This window comes from Alexandromys fortis, unplaced genomic scaffold (assembly GCF_014885135.2).
Source record: "Alexandromys fortis isolate MF-2015 unplaced genomic scaffold, M_Fortis_MF-2015_v1.1 scaffold_210, whole genome shotgun sequence".
NCBI classification, from domain to species: Eukaryota; Metazoa; Chordata; class Mammalia; order Rodentia; family Cricetidae; genus Alexandromys; species Alexandromys fortis.
The window spans coordinates 917,941-944,552 of record NW_026068101.1 but is presented as its reverse complement, the minus strand read 5'-3'; the positions used below and the strand labels follow the sequence as shown (position 1 = coordinate 944,552).

Sequence of the window (26,612 nt, the reverse complement as noted above, 5' to 3'; positions counted from 1 at the left end):
AGATGTATGTATGTATGTATGTATGTATGTATGTATGTATACAGTGTTCTGTCTGCATGTACACCTGCAGGTCAGAAGAGGGCACCAGATCTCACTAAAGATGGTTGTGAGCCGTCATGTGGTTGCTGGGAATTGAACTCAGGACCTCCGGAAGAGCAGCCAGTGCTCTTAACCGCTGAGCCATCTCTCCAGCCCTAAAATAAAAAATTTAAGTTACAGGGACATTTACTTTATCATCTCACTGCACTACCCTTCATGCTTTCCAGACATTCCCTTGTTTCATAACTGATGCTCATCCCTCTTTGGTGAATGACTAACCCCTCTTTTACAACAAAACAACACAGAAAGACATGGCAAAGTTAAATACTACTAGTAGTACAATACAGGAGAGAGAGAGAGAATCCGTACTAAGCTTACAAGGCCTGGTGACACATGACTAAACTCCCAGCTGCTCTGAAATTGAGGCCAAAAGATCCCAAGTTCAAGGCCAGCACACACAACTTACTCAGTCTTGTCTCAAGGTAACGGTAACAGAACAGCCTGAGAATACACCTCAGTGGTGCAGCACGTGCTCAACACGCAAGGCCTCAGGTTCTCAGGTCCGACAGCCACCACAACAAAGGACGCCAATTTTCCTGTGCTTTACGCATGTCAGAGAGGCTTTCAAGTGTTTAAGGTGTGATATGACACTCAGACAAATAAATTATTCTCAAGAGGTAACAATGATTTCATCTAATTACATGGATTCCAATATGGGAAATGTCGTAGCTGCCATTTCTAGAGCACTGCTATGTCTACTACTCTATGTGGTGGTCTACGGCTAATCACATTCAGTTCTCACAACAGCCATGACTGAGAGCAACTACTATTCTTACCCTTTTATTGCCGAGGTGGCAGTCTACTCAGCTAACTGGTATATAATAAGCAAGGCCGCCAAGCTCATTATCTCTGTGTTACACAAGAACACAGACTACAAACAAGAAGGATACGCATCTCCATGTGAAAGGAAGGAAAAGACTCGGTTCTCATCTGGAAAATAATCTAAGAACTATTTATATATGTATGTTTCACTTTCTCAAAGGAGTAGGAAAGTAATGACAAAAGCTAAATACAAAGGAATAGGGTAGGGTGCATCTCTCGGAGCTGAGCTGCCCCTCGGGAGTGGCTCGCTCAAGGACAGGAGCACACCACCTCGCCTTCATTGATTATCAGATTTCTAGGGAGACATGGGGCCATTCCCATGGCAACACACACATTCCTATCCTGTATGATCACTGAAGGGACATCTCACCTAACAGTCAGGGGAAGTAGGGGGGACATCAGGTCCATGGGGCTCAGATCCAAGGAGCCTCTCAGAGGTCGGCAGGCAGGCAATTCCTCTAAGGAAATACAAGTTTTCACTGACCCTCCCTAAATCAATTTCATAATATCCCTTCATAGCTCGCATTCTGTTTATTCATTTATTTATAACATTTGAAGGTGTTTTCCTGGTCCTCCTTGTCCCAAATCTTCCCAACGATTATCACCCCTACTCCAGACCCATCCTCTATCGGACTCCTTAAACGTGGTAGACAAGTGCTCTCTGGAGTACACGGGGATTTACAGAGCACAGAATACACACAATGGCAGGGTTTACTGTCAAGAGTATAGAGATGGAAAGAACAATCTGGAGATAGTCTGATTTCATTTTTAAATGGAAGATCCCTGGCAGGGTGTTCAGGGAGGAAAGGAGGCTTAAGCCATCTACCCCACCTCAGTAATTCCCTCCTCTCCTCTTTCTCCATGGAGACCCAAATGAACCTTGAAGCTACTTAGGGAGCAGACCCGGAGATGCTGGACAGATCCAGCCCTAAGAAATACCTTAGTCTGCATCACCACATACACCCACTAGGGCTGGATGGTCTCGCTTATTTCCAGAGTTATAATGTCTTCAAAGACATCTATCTACCTCTGTGGTCACCAAAGTCACTTCCAGCTACAGAATACAAGCTAGGTACTTCAGAGTGAAGGTCTTATTGTCAAGCATGGTGAACTTTAAGTGCCTGATGATCTGGTTAAGGGAAGAGGAAGCCAGAATAGATACTAAATGACCTCAGGAAAACTGCGCAGCCAACACATGCATTAATCTTAGATATGCCCCGCCTCCCATGGAGCAGAGCGTGATGGTGCACACCTGTGGCTGTGGCTGGAGGGTGGAGTATCTGAGGCTGACTTGAGCATAGTCACGTGAGACCCGGTCTCCACAGAGAAGAACACATCTACTGACTATACACATATAAAGCCAAACTCTGTCTTTATCAAATTCTTCCCTACCTACCAAACACTTAGCTGACACAGAAGAAAGCAAGGGACCTACCCCACTAGCCTGTAAAAATGCATGGCAATACTTTATAAACTCTCAAAAGCTACACACTCTCCAGGGCTAGCCTTCTTGGAGCCACGTTTAATTCTCAACACCAGCGCTGAAGCTCACAACCATCTGTAACTCCAGTTCTGACGCCATCTTCTGCCCTCCACAGGCACCACAGAGGCACGACACACAGATTTATATGCAGCCAAACACCTATACACGTAAATAAAGCTCTGTGTGTGCGCGCGCATGTGTTTGATTTCTCTGTATAGCTTTGGAGGCTGTCCTGGCACTTGCTCTGTAGACCAGACTGGCCTCGAACTCACAGAGATCCACCTGCCTCTGCCTCCTGAGTGCTGGGATTAAAGGCATGAGCGACCACCACCCAGCCATAAATGTATATTTTTAAGAAATTTGAAATAAACAGGACACTAGCCCAACTACAGAGTCAGAACCCCTAAGACCTTCATTCTCAGTGTGAGCTTTAGAGGATGCTTTCTTCCTGGCTAAATCTGACTTCATGTGGTATTCCCCTCTATATGTTGTGAATACCATTGGTTAATAAAAAAAAAAAAAACTATCTTGGCCTATAATAGGGCAAAAGAGTAGAGTTAGGCAGGGAAAACTAAACTGAATGCTGGGAGAAGGAAGGCGGAGTTTAGAGACATCATGTAGCCACCACCAGGTACTGACATGCTTGGAACCTTGCAAGTAAGCCACAGTCACGTGGCAATACACAGGTTAATAGAAATGGGTTAAATTAAGATGTAAGCGTTAGCCAATAAGAAGCTAGAGTTAATAGGCCAAGCAGTGATTTAATGAATACAGTTTCTGTGTGGTTATTTTGGGAGGCTGGTTGGCCAGGAAATGAACAAGCGGTATCCTACAACACTGGCTAGTTAATCTGAACCAGTCCTCCTGGGTTTAGCTGAGCCTCAATTTCCTACTAAGGTTCTGGGACACTTCGTATAAAGGGCTCCTTTTCTTCTCTCTTCCTAATTCCAGGGTTTGCCACCATTCTTTTGATACTTTAGTATACGGTTCCTCTCACTAGTATTTGACTTCCCACATTTACACAAGTAGGTCCCAAATTAGTGGGAGTATGAGTTCTTTCACGGCAGACTGTTCAGATCAAAGTAAAATCTCCCATTTACAAACAACACCTAGAAAAAGAGCCCGGCTCTGTGACTGCTCCACAAAACATGGCAGCATTACTATTAGCAGAGGCCTTGGAAGAGAAGAAAGGAAAAACAAACCAAAAGTTCATTCTAAACAGCTCAATGAGGGATTTAAGGCATAACAAATCTCATGTCATGGTAAATCTTACCTTCTCCACTTACTTAGCTCAAGCTATTCTGGATTTAATGGTTGTAAAGCCAACAGAACAAACCAAACCAATCCCCGAAACTTTTTTTGGTTGGTTCTTCTTCTGAGAGACTATTAATGGAGTAAGGCAACAAAGGCAAAGTCAGTAAACAAAGCTTAATGATGCCTGTGATTGAAAGCAGTGACACTGGAGAAGCCCAGCTCCCTGGAGGAACCCTTGCTCTCAGTCAGAGGGGAGCTATGCCTGGCTATCTTCCCTACAATTCTCCTTTTCAAAGAGGCCTGGGAGGGCCGAGATCACAGGCAGGCGCTGAACCTCTGGCATAACCTCACCATTTAAGTGCAAGCCTAACCCCAACGGTACTGTGCAGATTATAGGGCGCAGAGCTACACATTCCTCTCAATCTCACCTGGCCCTGAGATCAAGGCCGATGGCCAGAGTGGCAGACATGGGTTCAGTGCACACTTCGTCCTGCCAAGATGCTGCTAGGGTAAACGGCAGTCTATATTTTAACAATTTTGAAACAAGACCTCCATGAAAAGTTATAGTCTGCTGTGATTTCAGAATAAGACACCAGAAAGGGAGGGTTTTATTTCTATTTTTCACTAACCAATTCCCAATCAGCAACAGCAATAGTCTTCTTGCTCCATGGCCAGACATACCTGAGATGGGAAAGACAATGGGGAGAGCGCTTTTGAATATCTACCTTGTCGGGCCAAGCCTCTTCCCAGGAAGATCAGAATCAAGCAAGGTGGATGGCTACCTGAAACCTCTAAAACGTATCTAGTTCATTTTATTAGGCTAAATCCAGATTCTATTCTGGAGCTTTAACTAACACTTTTTTTCAGGTTCACTCGGTAAAAACACACACATACCAAAAACTCCCCTCTGTAAAAGAATCCAAAACTTCATTAATAAAGTAAGCTTGTATATTCTAGTCACCTAAACATTTAACTACTATCCCCTGCTGGGTTGGTGGTAGGGATAAAGACTAAAGACTTAGTAACTGAGGAGGGCTGCAGACGGGGTGCAAAGGCCTGTTACCCCAGGTTTTAGACTGAAGGTGCAGGAAACCAGCATAGACTGAACTGGCTGGCCGCACAGCGAGCACAGGGGACTCACACCAGAAGAGCCAACCATTTAATGAGCTTTGGAATCTGAATATGCAGGAATCTTTGGGGCACAGTGAATTCTAACAGCCTCAGTAGCCAAGGACAGAATGTGGTTTTGGTCTCTCCCAGAAAGTTCCATACACACCAACTAGAAACCATGACCAAATAAATAGGAGCTTCTTTACCTCACTATATATGGCCATTTTACTTTTGGAAGGTGAACAATTCTATAATCAAAGATGGCTGTTAGGAAACAAAATCTCTGGCATTGACTATGTGGGAAGTTGGAGGTGGTGGGCATCTTTCATTCTTTACCCCTATTCTCCTAGGTTTCTGAGTCACTGAGAAAAGGTGTGTGAGTGCGCGCGCGTGTGCATGTTGCTAATGGACATGGATATAGTGGTACAGACTGTAATCTCTGCTCTTGGGAACTTGAGGCAAGAAGACTGCTATGACCTCAAAGCCAGACAGGGCTACGATAGAAGACCCCATCTCACCAAAAATAAAAGAAAAAAAAAGGCAAAAACTTACTGCTGACAGCAAATGGCAAAGTAGGATTTATTCATGTACAGAAAATATGCTTTGCTAGTTGCTGATTTGTTTTCCCTGCTTAGATGGGGCTCAGTAGGGCCCCGTCATGTATTACACAGACGTGGCCATCACAGTCAGTCTTCTTGAGCTGCGGGTAGACAAAGGTAAGCATTTGATTTCACACAGCATCAAAGACTGGACTGTGATAGAACAAAATTAAATGTTCAAACCAATCCTTATCTGTGTGACCTTTTATTTTGTCAAAGCTACCATCAATGCAAAAAAAATTATAGTGGTATATTATTTGTATTTTAATAAATCTTGCCTGAAGTCCAGGGGCAAAGCTAAGCCACTAGAGGTCAGGCAGTGGTGGCTCACATCTTTCATCCCAGCATTTGGGAGACAGAGGCAGTTGGATCTCTGTGAGTTCAAGGTCACCCTGAGGGACACAAGATCAATGCAGAAACACATCCAGGTGGTGGCGGCCTGCACCTTTAATCCCAGTATTAAGGAGTCATACGCCCTTAATCCCAGCACTAGAAGGAACATAAAATGGGAGGAGAGAGAGGCTTAGTCTGCGGTCACTCAGCCTTGGTAGCGGAAAGACTTCTCTGGCGGTTTAGCTGCTTTGCTTTTCTGACGTTCAGGTTGAACCCCAATATCTGACTCTGGGTTTTATTATTCATGCTACAAAAAATAAATTTACAAGGTTAAAAGAAGAGGGAGGGAAAGGTCTGACAGATAGGAAAAAGAAAAGTCTGATTATAAGTTTATAATTCTGTAAGATACATATCATAGTAAATCTCACCTAGGCTATAAAACAAGTCTCACTGTAAGAAACCAATAAATGACTGTTCTGTTTGCCTCCCAACACTGGACCACTGCCCCACAAAAATACCACCTTCTTGCAGCATCGGACCAGAAGCTTATTATCTAGTTTGACCTATAAATTCTCAGAGAAAAATGAGGCAGCAACACCTGCCCGCCTGGGAATGAGGAGCACGGACAGACACAACAAAGATGAGAAGAGGCTTGACCACCTCCCGAAAGCAAGACTCTGTTCTAGACCAGAGGGACAGAGAAGGAAAGTACCATCTTCATTTCTACTAAGGTTTAGCGATGCAATTCTGTTCATGGATTCCTAAAAGAGGACTATAAACCCTAGTCTCTCACCCTCAGTCAGAGGTGTGGATTGATCTGCAAACGATCCACTGTGGCTGTCCAGTTACAGGATGGAGACCAAGTTAAATACAAGGCTTTTCTGGCAGCCATGCCAACCACTGGCACCACATTTTCCCATTGATGTCAGTACAGATGTGGGGCTCCCTCCCTGGGCATCGGCTTGGCTCAGACACGCCACCTCCTATGGAACTACGCCTGCTCTGGTAGAAAACAGAGCACACACTTTCAAGCCAAGGCGGGACAAAACCTGCTGGGCCAGTCACAGCGATTAAGCTTCTCTGCCTTAAGGTACACACACAAAAGTCACATCCCTGGAGACACAGCTTTCACGGCAGACTAACACTTTCCCTGCCCAGAAGAGAGGGGTGAATTTATCCGATGACACAATATCAGCATGTACCATCACCCCCCAAACAAAAGGAAAACTGCCAGAGGCCACTGGAATTCAATTCTTGCCACCTTGAGATGGCAGCTCAGACTTTCCAAAGAATCATCAGTAAGACATAAATTCAGAACTCCTTCCGTGATTTCATGTAAGCGGCAGACTCATCTCAGAGCCAGCATCCAAGCCTGGCCCTTCCGATGCTAGCGTTCTGCTTTAACAGGGCCATCAGCCAGGATCTTCCCTACAAAGGAGGCAGGCATCTCAAAAACAAGGCTACATTATTAGAGTTCACTAATATCACCCAGAATCAACATGTTTACCTCACTTATCAAGATTCTCCTCCAGAAAATAGTCCTAATTGCAGAATTTGCCAGGAGACAAGCCCACCCTTGTTTCTTCAAAGCTGTTTTCCCTCCTAGGGTGCTTACCAGCCTCTCTCCGGAGAGGACCTCCAGCAGCTTGATGAGCATCCGTCCATCTCGGAGGTCGGTGTACAGGTCTGTGATTCGGCAGGACACTCGGGCAAGGTGGGAGTTGACCCATTTGGTGAAGGTCTTCTTCTGTACGGCTTCACGCTCATCTGCAAGCAGAGGAGAGCTCACTTTACCAACCCAGCAGGGCAACAGCAGGCGTAAGCCACACAACTCAACTGTCCACACAGCAAGAAGGGATCAGCAAAACCTAGCTCAAACGAAACCTCCACTCAGCTCTTCCTTCTGGAATGCTGGGATTTGGACAACCCCTACACAAGTCAACTCCCAAGCTGGCAGCCAGAGGGATACATCAACGACAGGATGGGCTCAATCAATCTGACTACAGAGCTCAGGTGACATTATTCATCTACGACTCCCCCAAAAGGCGAGGGTCGTACATGAAAGGGCATGTGGCACAGAAACTTGGGAGACAGCAGGAAACCGCTTCCGCGGGCACAAAAGCTGAGGTAACCTGGCAAGGGAGGTTCACTCATGTGAACAACAGAGAAAACAGGTAACCGGGTGAAGTGTAAAGATATCCGTCAACAGGAAGGGACACTCAGGGCCCAGGGTTTCAACAATAGCCTGAGACTGCCCTCAGTGTCCCCTACAAATTAAGCATACAATGATCATTTCCAAACCTTTACCACTCACTGAAAAGGACCCTGCTGGGATACAATTCAGAGTACAGTCACCAAAAATTCACATCATCTGGAAACAGTATTAAGTTGTTTAAGCCTCAGTGATCCAGGTTCTGTCCAACTCAAATCTAAAACTAAATCAAAACTCTAAACACTGACACCGAGAACTGGCCCTTTGAGTCACTCACAAATAGGATTCTAATCTTTCTGTTTCTGCAAGATCCTCTAATGAGGTTGCTGAAGGTTTGCAAAAGGCATCCAGAGTATACCCTGGAGCTCCCCCAGACCCCAATTTCCTGACTGTGAATACAGAACCAAACGACTGCCATTTATACACCTATCTCTGGTTCCACCAGAGCTGAGGCCCTATGCCCAGTGCAAATGCTCCATAAAGGCGTTTCCAACAGGTGCTGTATTGAAAACACCACCAGGTAGCATGTAAAACTCACTGAGCTCCTGGATGGTCAGGGGACAGCAAGCGGTGCCATATCCGGAAGGCTGTGCTGAAGCCTACGCCTGTCTACCATAGTAAGGCAATGAGGAAGAGACAATGCTGGACAAGCTTCGACTGCTGCACCCCAAGACAGGCACCTGCCAAGACACCCGGGCCTCCTGCTGCAGTTAGCAGATCTGTGAGGTCCAGCCTTTAGGAACAGCCCATCTACTCAGAAAGAGGGTCCTTCTTCAGGGACAAGGACTAACCAGAAACAAAGGACCAGAAACGATGGGACTCGGGAAGTAAGAAAAGACGGAAGGGCAGACTGCAGTCTGCAAAAGGAGCCATGCTAGTAAAAGCCCGACAGGTCAAGACCACATACATTATTAATCTCACAATCATCATGATGGATGGTAACTTTACCACCACAGTGGTGGGTGGGGTAGTTTTTGTTGTTGTTGATGGTTAAGGTTTGGCTGTTTTGAAAGAAGCAGGTGAATCTCTGTGAGTTCGTCAGACTCATCTACAAAGTTAGTCCCAGGAAAATCAAGGCCATACAGAGAAACCCCCGTCTTGAAAAAACAAAATAAATACAAATAAATAAATAAAATTATAGTTTCTTGTATATACTACAAGAAGCTGGAAAATGTCTTTAACAGGGTCCCTGATGGATATGAATTTGAAATGAATGAAATTTATGCCCTGGCAATGCTGAAGCATGCATGGACAGTCCGTACATGGCGGTTCTGTTGATCTTGTTCATATTGGGTTTCATGGTCTAAGTTGATGAGGACGACTGACCAGGTCTCTTCCTCAAGACAGCACCAGATCTCATTACAGATGGTTGTGAGTCACCATGTGGTTGCTGGGAACTGAACTCAGGACCTTTGGAAAAGCAGGCAGTGTTCTTAACCGATGGCTTCCCATACTATTAATGTTTGGGGTTCAAAGTCACTAACAAACCCAATCTATCAAGTGAATAAGATCAACATGAAAACCTGCTTAGATTAAACTATTTCTCCATAAACAAATACAGTATGTCCCACAGCCTCCCACTGTCCCTTTGGGCGACTCCCACATTAAAATAACACTGGTGGCTTCTTTCGGATTCAGAAGTAGGAGCCCTCCCCCAGATTTACAGCTCAACGCCACTCCCCATGAAGAGACAGAGAGGTCAAGGGTGGGAACAGAGAGAACTGGGCTCAAACATGCTTCCCAGAGCTGCGGTATGCCTCAGAAACTCTACAAAAGGGGACGGAAAGAAAAGGAAAAGAAACTGAAAAGTAAAAGGAATGAGAAGTTTTGTTGTTCTTCCTGTATGTGTCTTTCCCCCAGTTTCAGACTTAGGAGGGCACTAGAAAAATCTGAGACTCTGAGCTCCACAGGCTGCCACCAGCACACTGACAAAGGCATAAGGACTGCACAGGAACAACTCCAATGACTAAGGAAGGGCAGAGACACAAAGCCAGGCAGCTCATGTGTCATCCTAAGACAGTGTGTGCAGAACAAGCACTTCTGAGGCGGCAAGGAGGGGAGGATCTACCCAGTGGCCCAGCTAAGGATGAGGGAACTGTCCCTGGAGACCTAGTCCTTTGTTCCACCCTTCCTGGGAAGGCAAATGACATCATGCCTGTACTCCCCCACTCCACCCAGAGAGGCCAGGGGAGATAGGCCAGATGCCTGCAGGGTAACAGGAGGCCCTTGGCATAGACAATGGAAGACGAACCAGAAGGTTTCCAAGCACAAGCTGCTGTAGCTGGCCACATACTCTATAGGAGGAGGTAGCGCCAACTTCAACTCTTACCAATATGAGGAGACTGCAGTGAGGCGGGAAAGGGGTCCCTTTAAGTGCCACACTGACCTGATTAGCTACAGTCCCTGGAGGACACAGAGAAATGCCTGAGCGTCATTTTGTTTTATGTGGTGACTGAAGGATAGGTGCAGAGGCCGGGACACTGCTAAACACCCTGCACACAGAACCGTCTCTACAGAAAATCATTCAACCCAATGTGCTGATTATGCCAGCGCTGAGAAGTTCCAGTTTAAAGGTTCAATTATAGTTTTATCAATTATAGCTGAAATTAGAGTGATCAGACTACACGAGCTATAGAGGAACGCCTGAATTTAGGGCTTTGTTCACTCGTCTTTCTCCCCTCTTTCTCCCCGCCTACATGAAAGCCTTTCTGAGTCTAACAGTGCACACATTGACAGGAAGCACTTGCCTTCAGGCACACTCACTGCACGAAGAGCTGCAAAGCAGAAAAGCAGGCGACCCTCATGTGGGCCAATGATGTGGGCATGGGACTTACCCCATACCCCACTCTCTGCTTACCCAATCACACGAATACGTAAGGAGTCACCTACAGGTTGTTAGCATCAAACAGAATGGAAATGCGCACAGAGGTACCCAGACTATCATAACTGCTCATCAGATTAGTTACTGCTGCGCTCTCCAGCAGAGAAGCACTCTGCATTCAAACCACTTAAGGAATTGACCAGGGATGGTGGGATCGTACAATCTAAAGTGAACAATCCTTCAGAAGCCATCTAAACCAATTTCCTTTCTTGAGTGAAATAATCTCTTCTTCAACACTTGGGTTGTTATTTAAACAGGGGACCTACAAGAGTTCAGGCCCATCCTAGGCCATTGTAGGTGAAACCTTGACTCAAAATACAATGTAAAAGAGGTCTGGGGCTGCTCAGGGGTACAGTGCTTGCCTAGCAGGTGCACCATCCATGGTCCAGTTACCAATACCCTCTAAGCTAGAAAGATAAATGAGTACAATCCTGACAGGGTTATAAAACCACACATACACATGTGTGCCAGGAGGTTATACGGCAGACTATACAAGACAATGTCTCATTTCTAATTGTTCATACAGCTAATGGCAATTACTGAGCATTTATATAGCCCAGTCCAGACTAAGTATCTACAGTTGTCACAACTTTATCATGAGGGAGGAACTGACCCCCCAAGCAGGCTGGCTCCAGAGCCAGGCCTCTTGATGACGGGACAACAGTATCTCATGTACAGCACTGGGGGAGGTGGAAGGACCACACATTCCCATTCCACCAGAGTCAAATACGCCATCACTTTACCACCCTAACTCACATCTTCTGAGTGCGCTTCATTCTTAGGATGATGTTTCCACCCAGACTAGATCTGCCTCTGCTGCCCACCACAGCCTGCTCCACCTTCAAAGCTAGAGAGAGCAGATTTAGACACTCACGGTATCATCTTCCATGATTGTCTTTTCAACAGCTGGTACATCCAGAAATAGAGATGGGGGAATTAAATAAAATGCAGGAAAGAATGAACAGACCCAGGCAGGCAGCCCCGAGTGTGAAGACTCAGGCAGGCAGCCCCGAATGTGAAGACCCAGGTAGGCAGCCTCGAGTGTGAAGACCCAGGCAGGTAGCCCCGAGTGTGAAGACCCAGGCAGGTAGCCCCGAGTGTGAAGACCCAGGCAGGTAGGCTGCAAGCTCTACAGACTCCGGTCAGTAAGAAGTACCAAGCAGACAAGGACAGCCACCCTCACAGGATGGTCACACGTACATCAGCTCTGACCTCAAAGCAGTGAGTGGAATCCTGTGGCTGCACTCATTCGGAAAGCAGACTTTCACTGCAACAAGACTCCATAATGTATGGTAAGCCATTCCCCCACAGCTCCTTGGACCCTTGGAGTAACTGCCAAAGAGGCAGAACCCCAAAGGCTCGGTGTCCCCAGCCAGTGGCTGTGGGGCTGCTGCTAGAAGGGGAGGGTAGGTCGCACATGTTACTTGTCTTTCCCATTCTTCACTTACATACGAGGTAACAATGAACTCGGCTCCACCCTCTCTTCTAAGTGCTTCCCCCTTGATACTCGGCTTTGCATTACCCAATAACTTGAAATTTCACTTCACAGCATATCTTTAAAAAGATGATGAGATATTTAGAACAGAGCAACAGTTTTGGGTGACAGTTAAGCCAAAGAGCAGTGGGTAATATTCCCTCCATCACCAGTCCCTATTAGAAGAACCTAGTCTACTTTTTTAAAAGATGTATTTATTATGTATTATGTATACAGTGTTCTGCCTGTGTGTATACCTGCATGCCAGAAGAGGGCATCAGATATCATTATAGATGGTTAACAAGCCATCACGTGGTTGCTAGGAATTAAATTCAGGACTTCTGGAAGAGCAGCCAGTGCTCTTAACCTCTGAGCCACCTCTCCAGTACCCATAGTCTACTCTTCTTTAAAGAGTGGACTCAACGTATTCCACAGCTAGAAATTCAAAGGAAGCTGAACTTTTGTGTCTAATATAAGGTCTCATACAGTAAACCATATGTTTGACTGGGAAAAGAAAAGAAAAAGTTAAAAAGTGACAAAAGACAATAAAGATGTGAAGATCAGACTCTAAGAGCATGACCGTAGCACTGTACTTTATACTTGCTCTGGGCCTTTCTCTTCATTCTAATTCATCTTAAGCATCCCTGCTTAGATCATTGGCCCACAGTGCTGTTTCCAAGTCTGCCTACGGCACTGACAGTCCAAATCAGACTCCAGCTTCCCAGAAGCCCAGGAAGCCTTTCTTAAGGCACCAACCTCATTTGCGGGACTTCTCTGGTACAGCGTCCCGTGTTCCCACCCAGCAGGCCTTACTCATCATGCTCTGAGGTCACACCCAAGCACCTTCTTTGTACTACTCTGCTTGTATTGCTGCTTTTGCTACAAAGACATTTTCCTTGCTCGCATTTTTTAAGATCCAAGCAAAGATGACCTGCCAGAAGTCCTACTGGGTGTCAGCAGTCACAATCTCATTATCTGCTACTTTTTCGGTATGTGTTCTATTCTCTACCGGCCTGCAAACCCCTCGAGGACAACAGCTCCGTTCTTCACCTGCTTAGAGTCTTATCCAGACACTTGGCACCACAAACATCACCCACACTTTCAGTGCCCAGAAAGGAGGCTCTTAATAAATCTGAGTGGCAGTCCCCCTGAAACCAAGGAGAGAAGAACTCCCTAAGCAGAACATATTCTAAGCAATTAAACATTATCATTGTGAGGGGAAAAAAAAGACCTCTCACAATTGAAGTGGTTTTTAATAATTGTTTTCTAATGTCTAAAATGTAAATATAATTGTGCTACTTTCAGATAAAGTCTAAAAAAAACAACCTAAAGAGTTTGACAATTTTTGTTTTGAAATGTTAACATATGCCTGTAAAGCCACAAAACACACAAAGTATATAACAACATTATTTTAACATAGGAAAGCATTAACATGTAGCTGGAGAGATGGCTCCATGATTAAGAACATTGGCTGCTCTTCCAACAGACCAGGGTTCAAGTCCTAGTATCCATATGGAGGCTCACAACTGTCTTTTAACTCCTCTTTCAGGATATTCCTGACACCCTCTTCTATGACATTCCCCTATGGTAAGAGGGAATCGGTTTCTCAAAGTTGTCTTATGACCGCCACACATGTGCTTTGGCACCCACGTAGTCACCTATAAGTACCTATATGCACATCAAATAGAATATTTAAATGTAATCAATAAAAAAAGGGCTGGAGAGAGAGAAGATCCAGCAGTAAAGAAAGCATGTTGCTCTTGCAGAAGAACCAGGGTTTGGCTCCCAGCACCCACATGGCAGCTTAGAACTATCTCTAACTCCAGTTTTAGGGGATCCAATACCCTTTTCTGACCTGATTGGCCACCAGGCATGCATATGATACATATATATACATGAAGGCAAAACATTCATGCGCATAAAACAAAAAATAATCAGCAAGATTCAAACAAGGTCGATTGTTATAAGACTAAAAGTTTCAATGATTTGAATTTTCTCCCCCCTTTTAAGGAAGGAGAGAGGTTCTACTGAAATACTAGGATGGGAAGGAGATCCCATTTATGTATTAGCTTGAAAAAACAAAGAGCACCATGCACAAAGACAGCAGGAAACTGATAGCAACACAACTGGTCTGAGACAACAAGAGGAAGGAAGCCATCTCCCAGAGCCTCCCTGGGCCTTCAGAGCGCATTCTTGCCGGCTTATAAATAGAACTTGAATTAGAAAACCTTTCCTAACAGCCCCTTTGATGAACAAAACACACGTAAACATCTCTCACAAATGCACACAAGGACTATCTCAGAGGCAGCACACTTGCTCAGCATTCCTAAGGCCCTAGAATAATCACAAATCCAAAAGGCACACGTAGCAGATATGTACGTCTGCAGAACATAAAACCAGCGGCGAACTGTGCCGCCCGCACTCCACATCGGACAAACAGCCCTGTCTTCTGAGCAGCATAGCTTGGAGTCTGGCGTGGCAGAGTCTCGGCAAGGACACACCCCTGCAGTGAGTTTAGAAAGCAGGCTAAACTCCTATATGTCCCTCCAGTCCTACTTCAAAGTGAACCCCTTGAATACTTAATCTACAAGAAGCCATGACTGTAGTGTGAGCTGGGGTTATGGCCACAGCTCCCTTTGATAATAAGAGGGAAAAGAATTGGAATTATTTCTTTGAAAATGAGATCTAGGAGTCGATGTGAATTAACAATAGTGTACAGCGCCCACACCAGGAAGAGGTAAAGAGGTCTCCAGTTACAGGCACAGGACTCCATAGCAAACGTTCAGAAAAGTATTCATGGAAAACGGCACCCTTCAAAACTGCTTCAGGCGCAGGAAGGCACATCGTGAACCTAGTAATCCCTTATTCTCCAACTCCACACAACACAGCAGAGGGGAGCTGTTAGGGAGAAATGGGAAGGAGGCCAATGGAGTCCACCCATGTTCCCATGCACCAGTGTTAGGACCTTCACTGGCTTTAGTATAATCCCTTAACTACAGGAGGAAACTGAGACACAATGCTTGGGTGACTCAGCATAGACACAGCCGAGCTAAAACTAACTCACTTCTCCCGGATCCCCAGAGCCTCAAAGCCCTGTTATATCCCACAGTGTTGAGGGAAAACAGATACTGGTCGGCTTGTTAAAGCCAGAGGGCAACAGGAACACAACTCTCCACCTCCAGTCAGTTTCTTTCTGATTTTTAAAGACCAAATCAGTGGAAGAAAGGGACAAGGAAGAAGTATAGGGCTGAGAAGCTGGCTCAGTCAGCCCCTTCAATCCCCAGCTCCCACATACAAAACCGAGTCTGGCGGCATGTCCTTGTAATCCTAGCGCCAGGCCAGCCGGCCCAGCCTAATTAGTGAGTCCCAGGCACAAATGAAAGATCTTATCTCAAAACAAGACGGACAGTACAGAGCAACCGACACCTGAGGTCGTCCTCTGGCGTCCACATTCACAGTCCATGTGCTGTGCCGACGTACATATATAGCAAAACAAATTATAAATGAAAATCTTAAGGTAGCAAAGACATAGGTGTCAGTAAATTTCAGTTTATGGTCTATTTTATTATAACCTGGGAGGAGCTAGAGCCCCCACCTCCCTTAATTGCCCAGGCAAGCCTTGAACTAACTTATCCATCCCCCTGCTGCAGCCTCCTAAGGAGCTGGGATCACAGGTCTGCACACTGGACATATTCAGCTTTGAAGACAATGTTCAAAAAAGAGGGTGATACGCTACAAAAACACCCTTTGTGGACCACAAAAGCCAAGCTTAGTAATCACGTGATCCTTTATAATAGTCTCTCATTTTAGGTTTCGAACACTTTTGTAATAGTACCACAATCAGTCTAAGCATGACAGGTAGCACTCCACAGCTCTCTGCTAAGCCGGCTGATGCGCCAGAGTGACACACATTCTTCAGTGTTGCTGCTGCAACAGTGCCTACAGGCAGAAGATGAACTTGGGGCCCCTTCCCCATGCTTCTGTCTAAGCCACCTGTCAGCGCTCAAGGTAGCACCTACCCATTAAGAGAGTTAGCAGGAGCAGGATGCAGTAGGCTGGATTTCCTAACTGGTGGCCTTCTTCCTGAGGGCCACTCACGTCCCATCACCTCTCCTGCCCCAGCACCCCGGAAGGAGGGTGAAGTAGATTCAAAGTGAACAGAAGGGAACGTGTAACAGTCATAAATTAGGACAAAGTTTCAACACATGCAACACCAGATCCTTACACGAAGTTATATGCCAGGATGCTTTACCGACGGAGACTAGTACCTACCATCATAGCAGACACAGCAAGGGTGAAACACAAAAGTAGCCCAACAGCAGCACACGAAGCTCGGTGTAAGTGAGCTGGTTGTTTGTGACAATTTCTCTAATAATGCTTTCCGAGGAGCAGTGCGGGGTCTGTGGGGTGGCTCAGCAGGTAAGGATCCTTACTACCAAGTCTGATGATCTGAGTTTAATCCCTGGAACCTACATTAAGAACCAATTCCTCAGCTGGGCGGTGGTGGCAATGACTTAATCCCAGCACTTGGGAGGCAGAGGCAGGAGGAGCTCTGTGAGTTTGAGGCCAGACTGGTCTGTAGAGTGAGTTCTAGAGCAGGTTCCAAAAGAGAAACCCTGTCTCGGAAAACAAAACAAACAAACAAACAAATCAAAACTCTAAACCAACCTATCACGTGGCACACAAATACATTGGTAAAATTAGGCTATAGAGAATGTACCTCACTTGACACAGTGACGGGCAACCATAATGGAAGTCATAGGTTTGCATCCCAGTACTACACAGGATGTAAAAGCGCACACCTAAGATTACATGTTCAAGGCTAGCTTGGCTATAATCCATCCTGACTGTGAACCCAGCTTGGGTCATCACAGAGTGAGACTGCCTCGGAGAAACCAAAAGCAAACAAACAGAACAAATTTAAAAACCGGTCTCTGTCTCAAGGAACATTACAAATTAGTCACCTAAATCCCACGAGATTATGGCCTCCTGTAGACACTATCAGGGCTCAAATGACACTGGTCTATCTCTACTTCAATATCAAACTCCACAATGCAATGTCTAGGGGAACTTCGTGTGTTTGGGGAAAGGGAGGAGGACTGTCAGCCACACTGGGATTTCACAGATAAGTAATGACTGAAAGAACAAAAGGTTCTTTAATCTAACAATGAGACACATCTGATGTAACCTAATTTAAAACATACCGTGTCTCGAGTCAGAATTTTACTTCTCAGATTATTTTTCATTTAGGAAGTAATTCATCGAAACACAAGTTCTAACGCAATTCACAGTTCCATAATCAGTTAGCCAACTACTCCAATGCCTAGAGTTTATGATGATCAACAGTTAGCCATAAAGGCCTCTCATTTCGTTCTTTACATCTGGGTTAATCAGCCAACGAGTGTATTGGTTACTTTTCTATTGTCTGACCAAAAGTGACTTATGAAGGAAGTTAATCTTTGCTCATGGCTCTGAGGGAAAGTCTAAAATGGTGCTGAAGGCGTAGCACAGAAAGCTGAGCAGGAAGCTGAAAGAGGGATCACATCTCAACTACACTCAGGAAGTGGAGAGAATTTCAGAAGCCACACTAAAAACTCAAAGCCTTTCCTCAGCGACTACGTCCTCCAGCAAGCCTCTACCTTCTGAAGGTTCTATAACAACCTCCACCTCCCACCCTACCGCCACCCTGCAACCAGTACCACCAATCAGAGACCAAGTGCTGGACTATGTGAGCCCATGGGGGACATTTCTCATTCAAACCACCAAGAGTAACTAATTATCAAAGAGACAGTATGGGATACTGGAAAGGGCATTTAAACACATTTCGAGTTCTTTCCCAGGCTGGTGGGATAGCTCAGCAGGTAGAGTCACTTGCTGCGAAGAATAACAATCTGAGCTTGATACCCATAACCCACACTGTGGGAGCAGAAGACCAACTCTTGGGAGCGGCTCTTTCACCTCCACAAGTTTGCCGTGGTATGTCCATGCCAACACACATACATAAATGAACAAAACGTCAAGGGAGTTCCTTCCCAAAAGACTAAGCAACGATGATGTTCAGTTCCTTAAGAATCCAGAGCACTACCAGTTTTACTTTCGGAGCCTGGAGATGGACGTCATCACAGCACAGCACCAAACACGAAACCCTTCCTCATTTCCCGTGTGGCTCTCCTCAACCTCACCCAAGCCAACCAAACACTACAGCTCTGGCTGGCAGACCCGCAAGTATGCAAGTATGCACTGTGCACAGCCTTGTTTTAAAAAAGAGTGGCGGTGGAAATGACCCGATTCAACCACCTGTTGTATCGGTGAGATGGCAGGGCAGTTAATAGCTTCTTTCAGTGGGTTTTGTACTTTTAAGTCAAATAAAATTTTTATTCCTAAGAACATAACCAAAGCCTTAAGCCCACTTGCATAGAAGATGTTGCATAAAACTCAAGCAGGCATCTATCCAAACTTAATCTTTTTAATGACAAAGAATATAAAGCTTTGAACTGAAAAAAAGAAATAAGTTTTTCGGTTTTCTTTGTTCTGGACATTAATGCCTGTCATTAAACATCGATGCAAATCTGTCCACACCAACTCGCCTGCTCTGTTCCTATCACCTCCTGCAAGGTGTGGGGACATAGCTGTTTGTAGTTCTGCCGGTATGGAGGAGGGTGGGGCAGGGTAAACCAGGCTCCTTACAGAGAAAGTGCTACACTAGTTACCTCTTGCTTTAGCAATTTGCTCTTGGGTGGCATTACATTGCCTAAGCCATTTCTCCTCGACAGCCACGATAAAGATACTAGCCTCCGATCAGTGTGAGAAGGGCTGGAGGCTCCAACATGCCCTACAGGCACTACAGACAGTGGAGATGCCGCTGTCAGCACTAGGTGGAAGCACATGAGAATTAAACTAGAGCCCCACTCCTCACACTTGGAAGATGAACCCTGTCACTTTGGCAGACACATGGAGCAGCTGGCACACTTGTGTGTGGCTGGAAGAAGGACACAGTATGTACCTTTTTACCTACAGACATCGACACTCTATAAAACTTACAAGAACAAAGATATATAGGATGATACCTACAGATTTTAAAATATTTATACCTAACAGTAAAAACAAAAGAAAGGACTAGGAACAATAAAGGTTAGGTAATTAAAACACGACAGATTCACAAAACTATGTTCACACTAAAAATAAGGAAACCCAGGAAGATGACTGCATATTACTGAATGCAGGGAATCTATAGACCATATTTAAAAGCATACAGTGCACACACAATAGATGTTTAAATGTAAGTCATGCATGTAAAGGCACAGAAGTATGTTTCTAAATTATTAGTCATAATTATATCAAGGAGCAGAAGCAAAAATAGAGTCATTTCCTTCCATATGCAGATTTCTGTGTTGTTGGCTAACTTCTTGTTTTAAAACAAGCACATACCAATTTTGAATATTTAGAAGCCATTTCCATTTGAGTGGAGGACACCGAACCACTGACACAGAACTCAGACACGCCAAAGGGCCGAGACCCATGATAGCAAGATTTTGTTTCAGAACAACAAGAACAAGAAATATGTATTTGCTGGCACAAGCCTTTGAGTCCAGCACTCAGGAGGCAGAGGCAGGCAGACCTCTGAGTCTGAGGCCAGCGTGTTCCACAGTGTGAGCTCCAGGGCAGTCAGGGCTACCCAGAGAAACCTTGTCTCGGATTGCACAAACATATGCTGGAACCCGGGAACCAAGGACTTCAAAGAGCTAGTTCTGCAGCTTTCTGCCATTACGTACTTTAAACAAACATGAGTAATTTACCACTGTACCTGCTTAAAAGCATTATCAGTATAAAATGAAGGCTCTGAGCAAGTCAAGATTACACAGAATCAAACATCCAGGCGGGTTTCCCCTTCTCCATGTCTCTCAGAGCCACCCTGTTCTTGGCCCTGATCATTTCAGGGACCCCATCTCCCCCCAACACGACACCACAAAGGAGCATATCTGCATTCAGGGAAGACACAGGGAAGGTTCTTCAACATGATTTGGAGGCAAGCAGTGATTAATTAATAAGACATATAGCTTGAGGTATTTAGCAGCAGCAACAAAAACATTGAGTGTCTTTTCATTTTAAGGCTGTTCCTATGGACAAATGCTCAGGATTAATGAAATTTAATGAGACCAACAGCAACTGGCAATTAGTTTGTGAAGAGGAAGCAGTAATAAAAGGGACTGGGACAGTTGTTCTTTAACTATGGGCTGCCCCCAAAGCCACAAAGTGGTCACAGGGCAAATTAAAGGTTAAAAACCAGACAAACACATACAAAAACCAAGCAACAACCACAACTCCCCAAACCAAGGAAACCAAAGCATGAAAGCTGGCTGCAAGATGGCTTGCCAGTCTAGAAGAAGAAACCAATTAGTACTAAGGCCACACAATCCCAGCCAAGACTCCCTGGAAAGCAGCAACAAAAGATGTCCGTGTCTGAACAAGCAGGACAGCCCACAGCATCCACATAAACCTCTATGAAGCCAGTCTCTCTCTAGAGCACTAACGAGATTGCAGGGCTAAGGAGGAAGACTAGTAAATTTCCCACTCTGATAAAAAAAAAAACAAACAACAACAAAAACCGACAGTGGATAAAGCAGGAACAGTGGTGCCTACTTAAATCTGCTGGGGAGGCTGAGTCAAATAATACCGGGCGGTGGTGGCCCACGACTTTAATCCTAGCACTCGGGAGGCAGAGGCAGGTGGATATCTGTGAGTTCGAGACCAGCCTGGTCTACAAGAGCTAGTTCCAGGACAGGCTCCAAATCCACAGAGAAACCCTGTCTCGAAAAAAAGCAAAAAACAAACAAAAAAAAAAAAAAAAAAAAAAAAAAAATAAGACTGCACTTCCACAAAGTCAGCTTGACGTAGTGGCAGAATTCTTGCTTGGCATGTTCAATCATGTGTGCATGAGCGCGCGCGTGCACACACGCACGCACACACACACACGCACAAAAGCACGCACGCACACATAGGAGGAAGGAACACATGAAGGAGGAAAGGTGAGAATACAGGATTAAAAAGCTATTACACACATCCGCACGTCCCTCTCCACACACACAAATAAGCAGCTGTGCAACACCACCGATCTTCTCAGATCCCCAGACCTGAGGATCAATGTGCTCCTCACGTTAGGTGGAACACACCACCGAAAGGTAACTGCCAACGTAGGCAAGAAGCGGCTGCATATCGCTGGTTTGCTCCAAGTTTCAAATGCTGTTTGGTGCTACAGTAGTTAGTTCCACCTTTAATCTCTACCACTTGACATGCCAGCAAGAAAAGAAACCTTACAGAACAAAGGCACCCTGAGTAACCTGCGAGAGAAACAGCGCCCCAGACTTCACTTGTGACAACCCAGGGTCCCCTCTAGCCACAGTGGAGGCTTGAATTTTCTTGGTGTCTGTTGTTTTCCCAGGGGGCCCAAGGCTGACAGAAGCAGCCCAGAAGCCCTTCACCTCAGGCCTTCCCGACAGTGAGTAAAAGTTGGAGGTTAATTATCTACACAACAAAGGCCCCGGCACCTGGTCCTAACAACAAAAGAGCAGTTCTCCGAGTTCTTCTGCCCTGAAGGAGAGAGAAAGGTGAGTGGAGCAGAGGCAGGTCTTCAGCCATTTCCAAGGCTAACTGCTCCCGGCTGTTTACTTTGACTAGTCACACAGCACTTTCTAAGAAGCAACAGGTATTTCAATCTAGAAGCACGAGCTAAAACCAGTCCCCAAATTCTCGTGGATTGATTCACCCAGACTTAAGACCTTAAGTAAAACACTCACAAAAGGACTTTTTAGAAGCACCTTCACCCAACTCAAAAGCAGGACGGAGAAGTAATGCTGCTTTCCTGTGATGTTCCCGGTACAGTCAGGGACTTTAGCTAAGTGAACACGGCAGGCTGCTAAATATGATAAAGGTGCTATAGAAGGATGTCTGGCTCCTTGGGTACGTAGGACAAGGTTAGAGTTTACTCAGGCCCAACCAGAGGTCACATGCACAAAAATCCATCTGAAGAAAATGGCAGGATATGGCCCAACACACCATTTCTTCCTTTGAATGACACACCTACCCAGACTTCGAGACAAATGTGAATGGTTCCAACCCCCTTTGACCATGCACCTGGTACAGCTCCTTCTACATTTCAAATACACTGCACTTAAAGCGAAGGTAAGAGCCCATGACCTATAGAAATTCACAACTAGCTTTATGCTTATGGGAGAACAAAGGATAGAGAACACACATGCTCACAGAGAAGGGTTTCTCCAAAGACAGTTCTTGGGGAAGAGCGCATTAGCAGTGGCACTGTGTCTTTCAGACCTTCCCAAGAAAGAGCCGCATCTCCTCTCAAACAATGAAGCCAAAGGACACGGCCTATCAATTTTATGATGAGTCTGGTGATCCTGGAATGAGTATAATTATCACATACACACAGAAAAAGTCACTACCAGAAGAAACTGCCTCAAATCAAGTTACACTATAAATATGAATAAAAACCATGCTTCTCTGGTGCCATGACTAACAACCACGGATTAAACAAACCCTCTCAAACAGTTTTTACATGATTGGAGAAATTCAAAAGGGGGCCTGAAAAATGTGTATGACAGCTGGAAATCTACTTATATTAGGAGGCAGCCAAACTCAAAACAGGGATTCCATATTTTACTCAACACGTGGGCGTCAGACAAAGGTGCCCAGCTGAGCCTAAACTTAACACTGACGGGCAGAGCAGGTGAAAATGTTTAAAGTCAAGAAAATTCAACAACATGGGGTGGTGGTGGCGCACACCTTTAATCCAGCACTCAGGAGGCAGAGGCCGGCGATCTCTCTGGGTTCGAGGCCAGCCTGGTCTACAGAGTGAGTTCCAGGACAGCCAGGACTACACAGAGAAACCCTTCTCGAAAAACAAAAACAAACAGTCTGGAAGCAGACGGTCTGGCCGGAATTCTGACCACACTTTACTAGGGGAGCATTTCTGGCCAGCATGCCTCTGGGCCTGACCGTTTCTCTTCATGATGGAGACAATCTCTCCGGGGGATTCGGTAAGGAACACAGGAATCGAGGCTACAGAACTTCAGAACTGTACCTGTACAAGGTGAGTATCTGCAAGTCCGGTTTGGCCGCCTCGGGAAAACCCCACGTGCTGGGCACCAGACTGAGCTAAGGCTCTCTGGCTGCGCTCCTGTGTACCTTCCCACGTTCCTCCCCCTTCCCGGGCCTTTGTGAAGCTGTTTACTTTCGGTTGCTGTGTTGTTCTGGGGGTGGGTGGCAGCGGTGCTTTTTCTTTCTCAGCTGATTTCTTCGTATAGTAGTGAGCCTCTCTCAGAACCTTGGGGAGCACTCCAATGAATCCGAGTGCCCCAGGTATAGCTGTGCACTTATGTACAAAAGCCTTTACATTTGTATCCTTGCTAACCACAGGGAACCGAATGCCAGCCACTTGTCTACAGCCACATTGCCAATGCTGACTGCTGAGCAGCAGGTTCTCTGGTCTGGTGCCGGCATTAACGTACAGCTGGCTAGCAAAATGGAGGCAACAATCACAAATAATAAGCATGAATAATTGAAATGGGGGAAAAAACATCTATCACATCCTAGCTAAACTCCCTCTGCTCAGAAGACATAAGCCTGTCATGTTTTTGACAATTCTTCCACAATTGTCTGTCTTATATCCCATGACCCAGGAGGCCATAGAACTTGCACGTCTTGAAACACCTGCCGTTTCTACTCTTTTGGGATGTAATTTCAGATGACTGACCTTTATACACCCATGTTTCCTGTACATGTGTGTATACCTGTAACACGCTTGCTCATCATGCCATCTACTCTCTACCTGTACATCATGTCGTTCCAAGAGCCTGTCTGCAATGGGGCTAGGAAGCTTTATCAGTAAGGTTTCAAATGTGTTTCAGAAATCACAACTACAAAGTCATCAAAACAGTAGAAACACCGAAGAACGAAGTAGGGCCTACAGCCTTCTTCCTGGGCCTCCCTACAGCCCAACATCGACACTCTAGCTTTCCTCAAGCCGAGCCCAAGCAGTGTCAGGAAGAGGAAGGTCCAGGAGACAGTGGGAAAGCAGAGACTTATCCTAACTCTGCCACCATAACTAAACCATGAATGTGGGCACTGTGCCCCAGCGTTCACCCACACGTCTGTCTTATATGACAGGCTAATTTCTATCTTAGAAGCAAGCAAGAAAAACAGGGTTCTCTGTTGGAACACAGCTTCCTTAATATATGCAAACAAATTTTCCCTCTCCTTTGGTTCAGAGGATTGCAGACTGATGCAAATGAGTCCCTGAACAAGATCCACCCTGGTACGGGGCAGTCTGGCTGCCACTGAGTCACTGCAGATATTCCACCCGGCGGCTCAAACCCAAAGCCCTCACATTGTCTATAGCGTGTTCAGAAGGATCCTAACTCTCAAAGTCTCAGTCTCACCTAAAATGAGGCTGGCTGCATACTCCGTCCTCCATGAAGACTATTCACAGGTGGGAATGTCAGCGATGCCCTTCAAGGTATGCAGACACATTAATTATTTCTTGCTCTTGCAATATCAGTGATAAGCAAATTAGCTGACTGCACTGTTTTTATGGAAGGACTTAGTCATCAGCAACAACAACTCTGTGAAAACAGAGCCTGGGAAGACAGCTCAGTCAATAAACCACTCGCTTTGAAAGCTTGGACCCATCCAATCCCTAGACCCCATGTTTAAAACAACAACAAAGCAAGTAAGCCAACGACTCAGGTAGTGCGTGCTTGTGATCTCAACACTGGAGGGGTTGGGAGGTTAGATAGGCTTAGCCTGCAGTCACCCAGCCTTGGTAGAGGTAAGACTTCTCTAGTGGCTTAGCTGCTTTGCTTTTCTGGTTTTCGGGTTGAACCCCACTATCAGTCTCCCGGTTTTCATTATTCTTGCTACACAGATCTTTGGTGGTTGCTGACCCAACCCAGGCTAATCAATCAGCACCTAGCCAGGGAGACTCTGTCTCAAAAGACAAATAAGTCGGGTATAGTGGTGCATGGCTTTAAATCCAGCACTTGGGAAGCAAGGGGGTGGGTCGATGAGCTCGAGGCCAGCCTGGTCTACAGAGTGAGTTCCAGGACAGCCAGAGTTCCAGATAAAGAACCTGTCTCAAGGAAACCTGTGCTGGTTAGGGTGACTCAGGCCTGTCATCCTAGCACTTGAGACACCGAGGCAGGACAATGACTGGGTACATAACAAGATCCCATGTCAAGGGAAAGCAACAAAACTTTTAAAACACCACACAATGGACTCTTGAGGAATGACTTCCGTCCTCTACATGCACACGTGTGCAGGCGTATAATGAACATTTACACATGCACACACACAAAGGAAAAATAGGCGCTAAGTTCAAAGAAATATTAAGAACAGCTTTGTCTTGCTATAGACTCGCCGACCGCCCGTTCCCTATCTGTTTATTACTTGCCAGGTATTTCTTTTCTCTAGAGACATTTCACCTGACGAGTCTCGGGTTTCCCGACCCACAGGACAGACAGATACCACCTGCCTCACAGGGCAACTAGCACGAGTGTGCATGGGGGAAGGGGTGTCTGGTCTACACCAGCTTGTGCTGGAAAGCACCCCACGCCTTTTTCTTAAACGCTCATTCAATGAAGAAGCAGCAGCTTGTGGTCTAACTTTGAAACCACAGGTATCAGTAACTCATGTAGAATGTGGTGGCAAGGGTACGGCTTCCAACTCCAAACCGGATGGCATTAGTCATGCTTCTCACAGTAGCGCTGGTTCACCGTGTGACCAATGGGAGTAGGACCCACCTTAGTACACGCAGTGGGTAACTTAAGCAGCAGCCTGACAGCAGCGGGTGGCTTTTTGACCCTGGACCAGAAGAGCTGACCTCCAGAGGAAGGAAGGAAACCACATCTTATACCACCACTCAAGGAGTTCGATACCAGCCTGGTTGATAGAGACGGGGAGGGGGGTGGAGGGGAATGGGGGAAGAGAAAAACACACACACAAACAGAGAGAGAGAGAGAGAGAGAGAGAGAGAGAGAGAGAGAGAGAGAGAGAGAGAGGGAGAGAGAGAGAACTACAGGAACTCCTGCTAGACTAGTCAAATGGTGGCCACACCCAGCCACACCCAGGCCTCTAAAGAAGATAAGTGTCTCAGGAAGGAGTGTGTGCAGTGGCGGTTCAAAACTACTACAGCCAGGTGTCCTTGCCAGCTCTACCACTAGCAGTTGCATGACAGTGGGTCAGTTACTGTGTCCCTCCAAGCTGAGCTTCCTCGTATGTAAACAGATCACTTCTGTTCCTATCTCTAGGAAAGAAGAATGCAGACAGTAAGTTAC

At 45.8% G+C, this 26,612-nt stretch overlaps 1 protein-coding gene across 3 annotated transcripts in view; it reads right to left on the bottom strand.

Annotated features, from left to right (window-relative positions):
* The window catches only part of Sptbn1 (spectrin beta, non-erythrocytic 1), a 164,847-nt gene that overhangs the window by 51,968 nt on the left and 86,267 nt on the right, over window positions 1-26,612 (bottom strand). For all 3 annotated transcript variants that reach the window (XM_050123877.1, XM_050123879.1, XM_050123878.1), the window contains one exon: window positions 7,316-7,467. In XM_050123877.1, coding sequence (XP_049979834.1) covers window positions 7,316-7,467 — 152 coding nt within the window. The remainder of the gene's footprint in view (window positions 1-7,315; window positions 7,468-26,612) is intronic.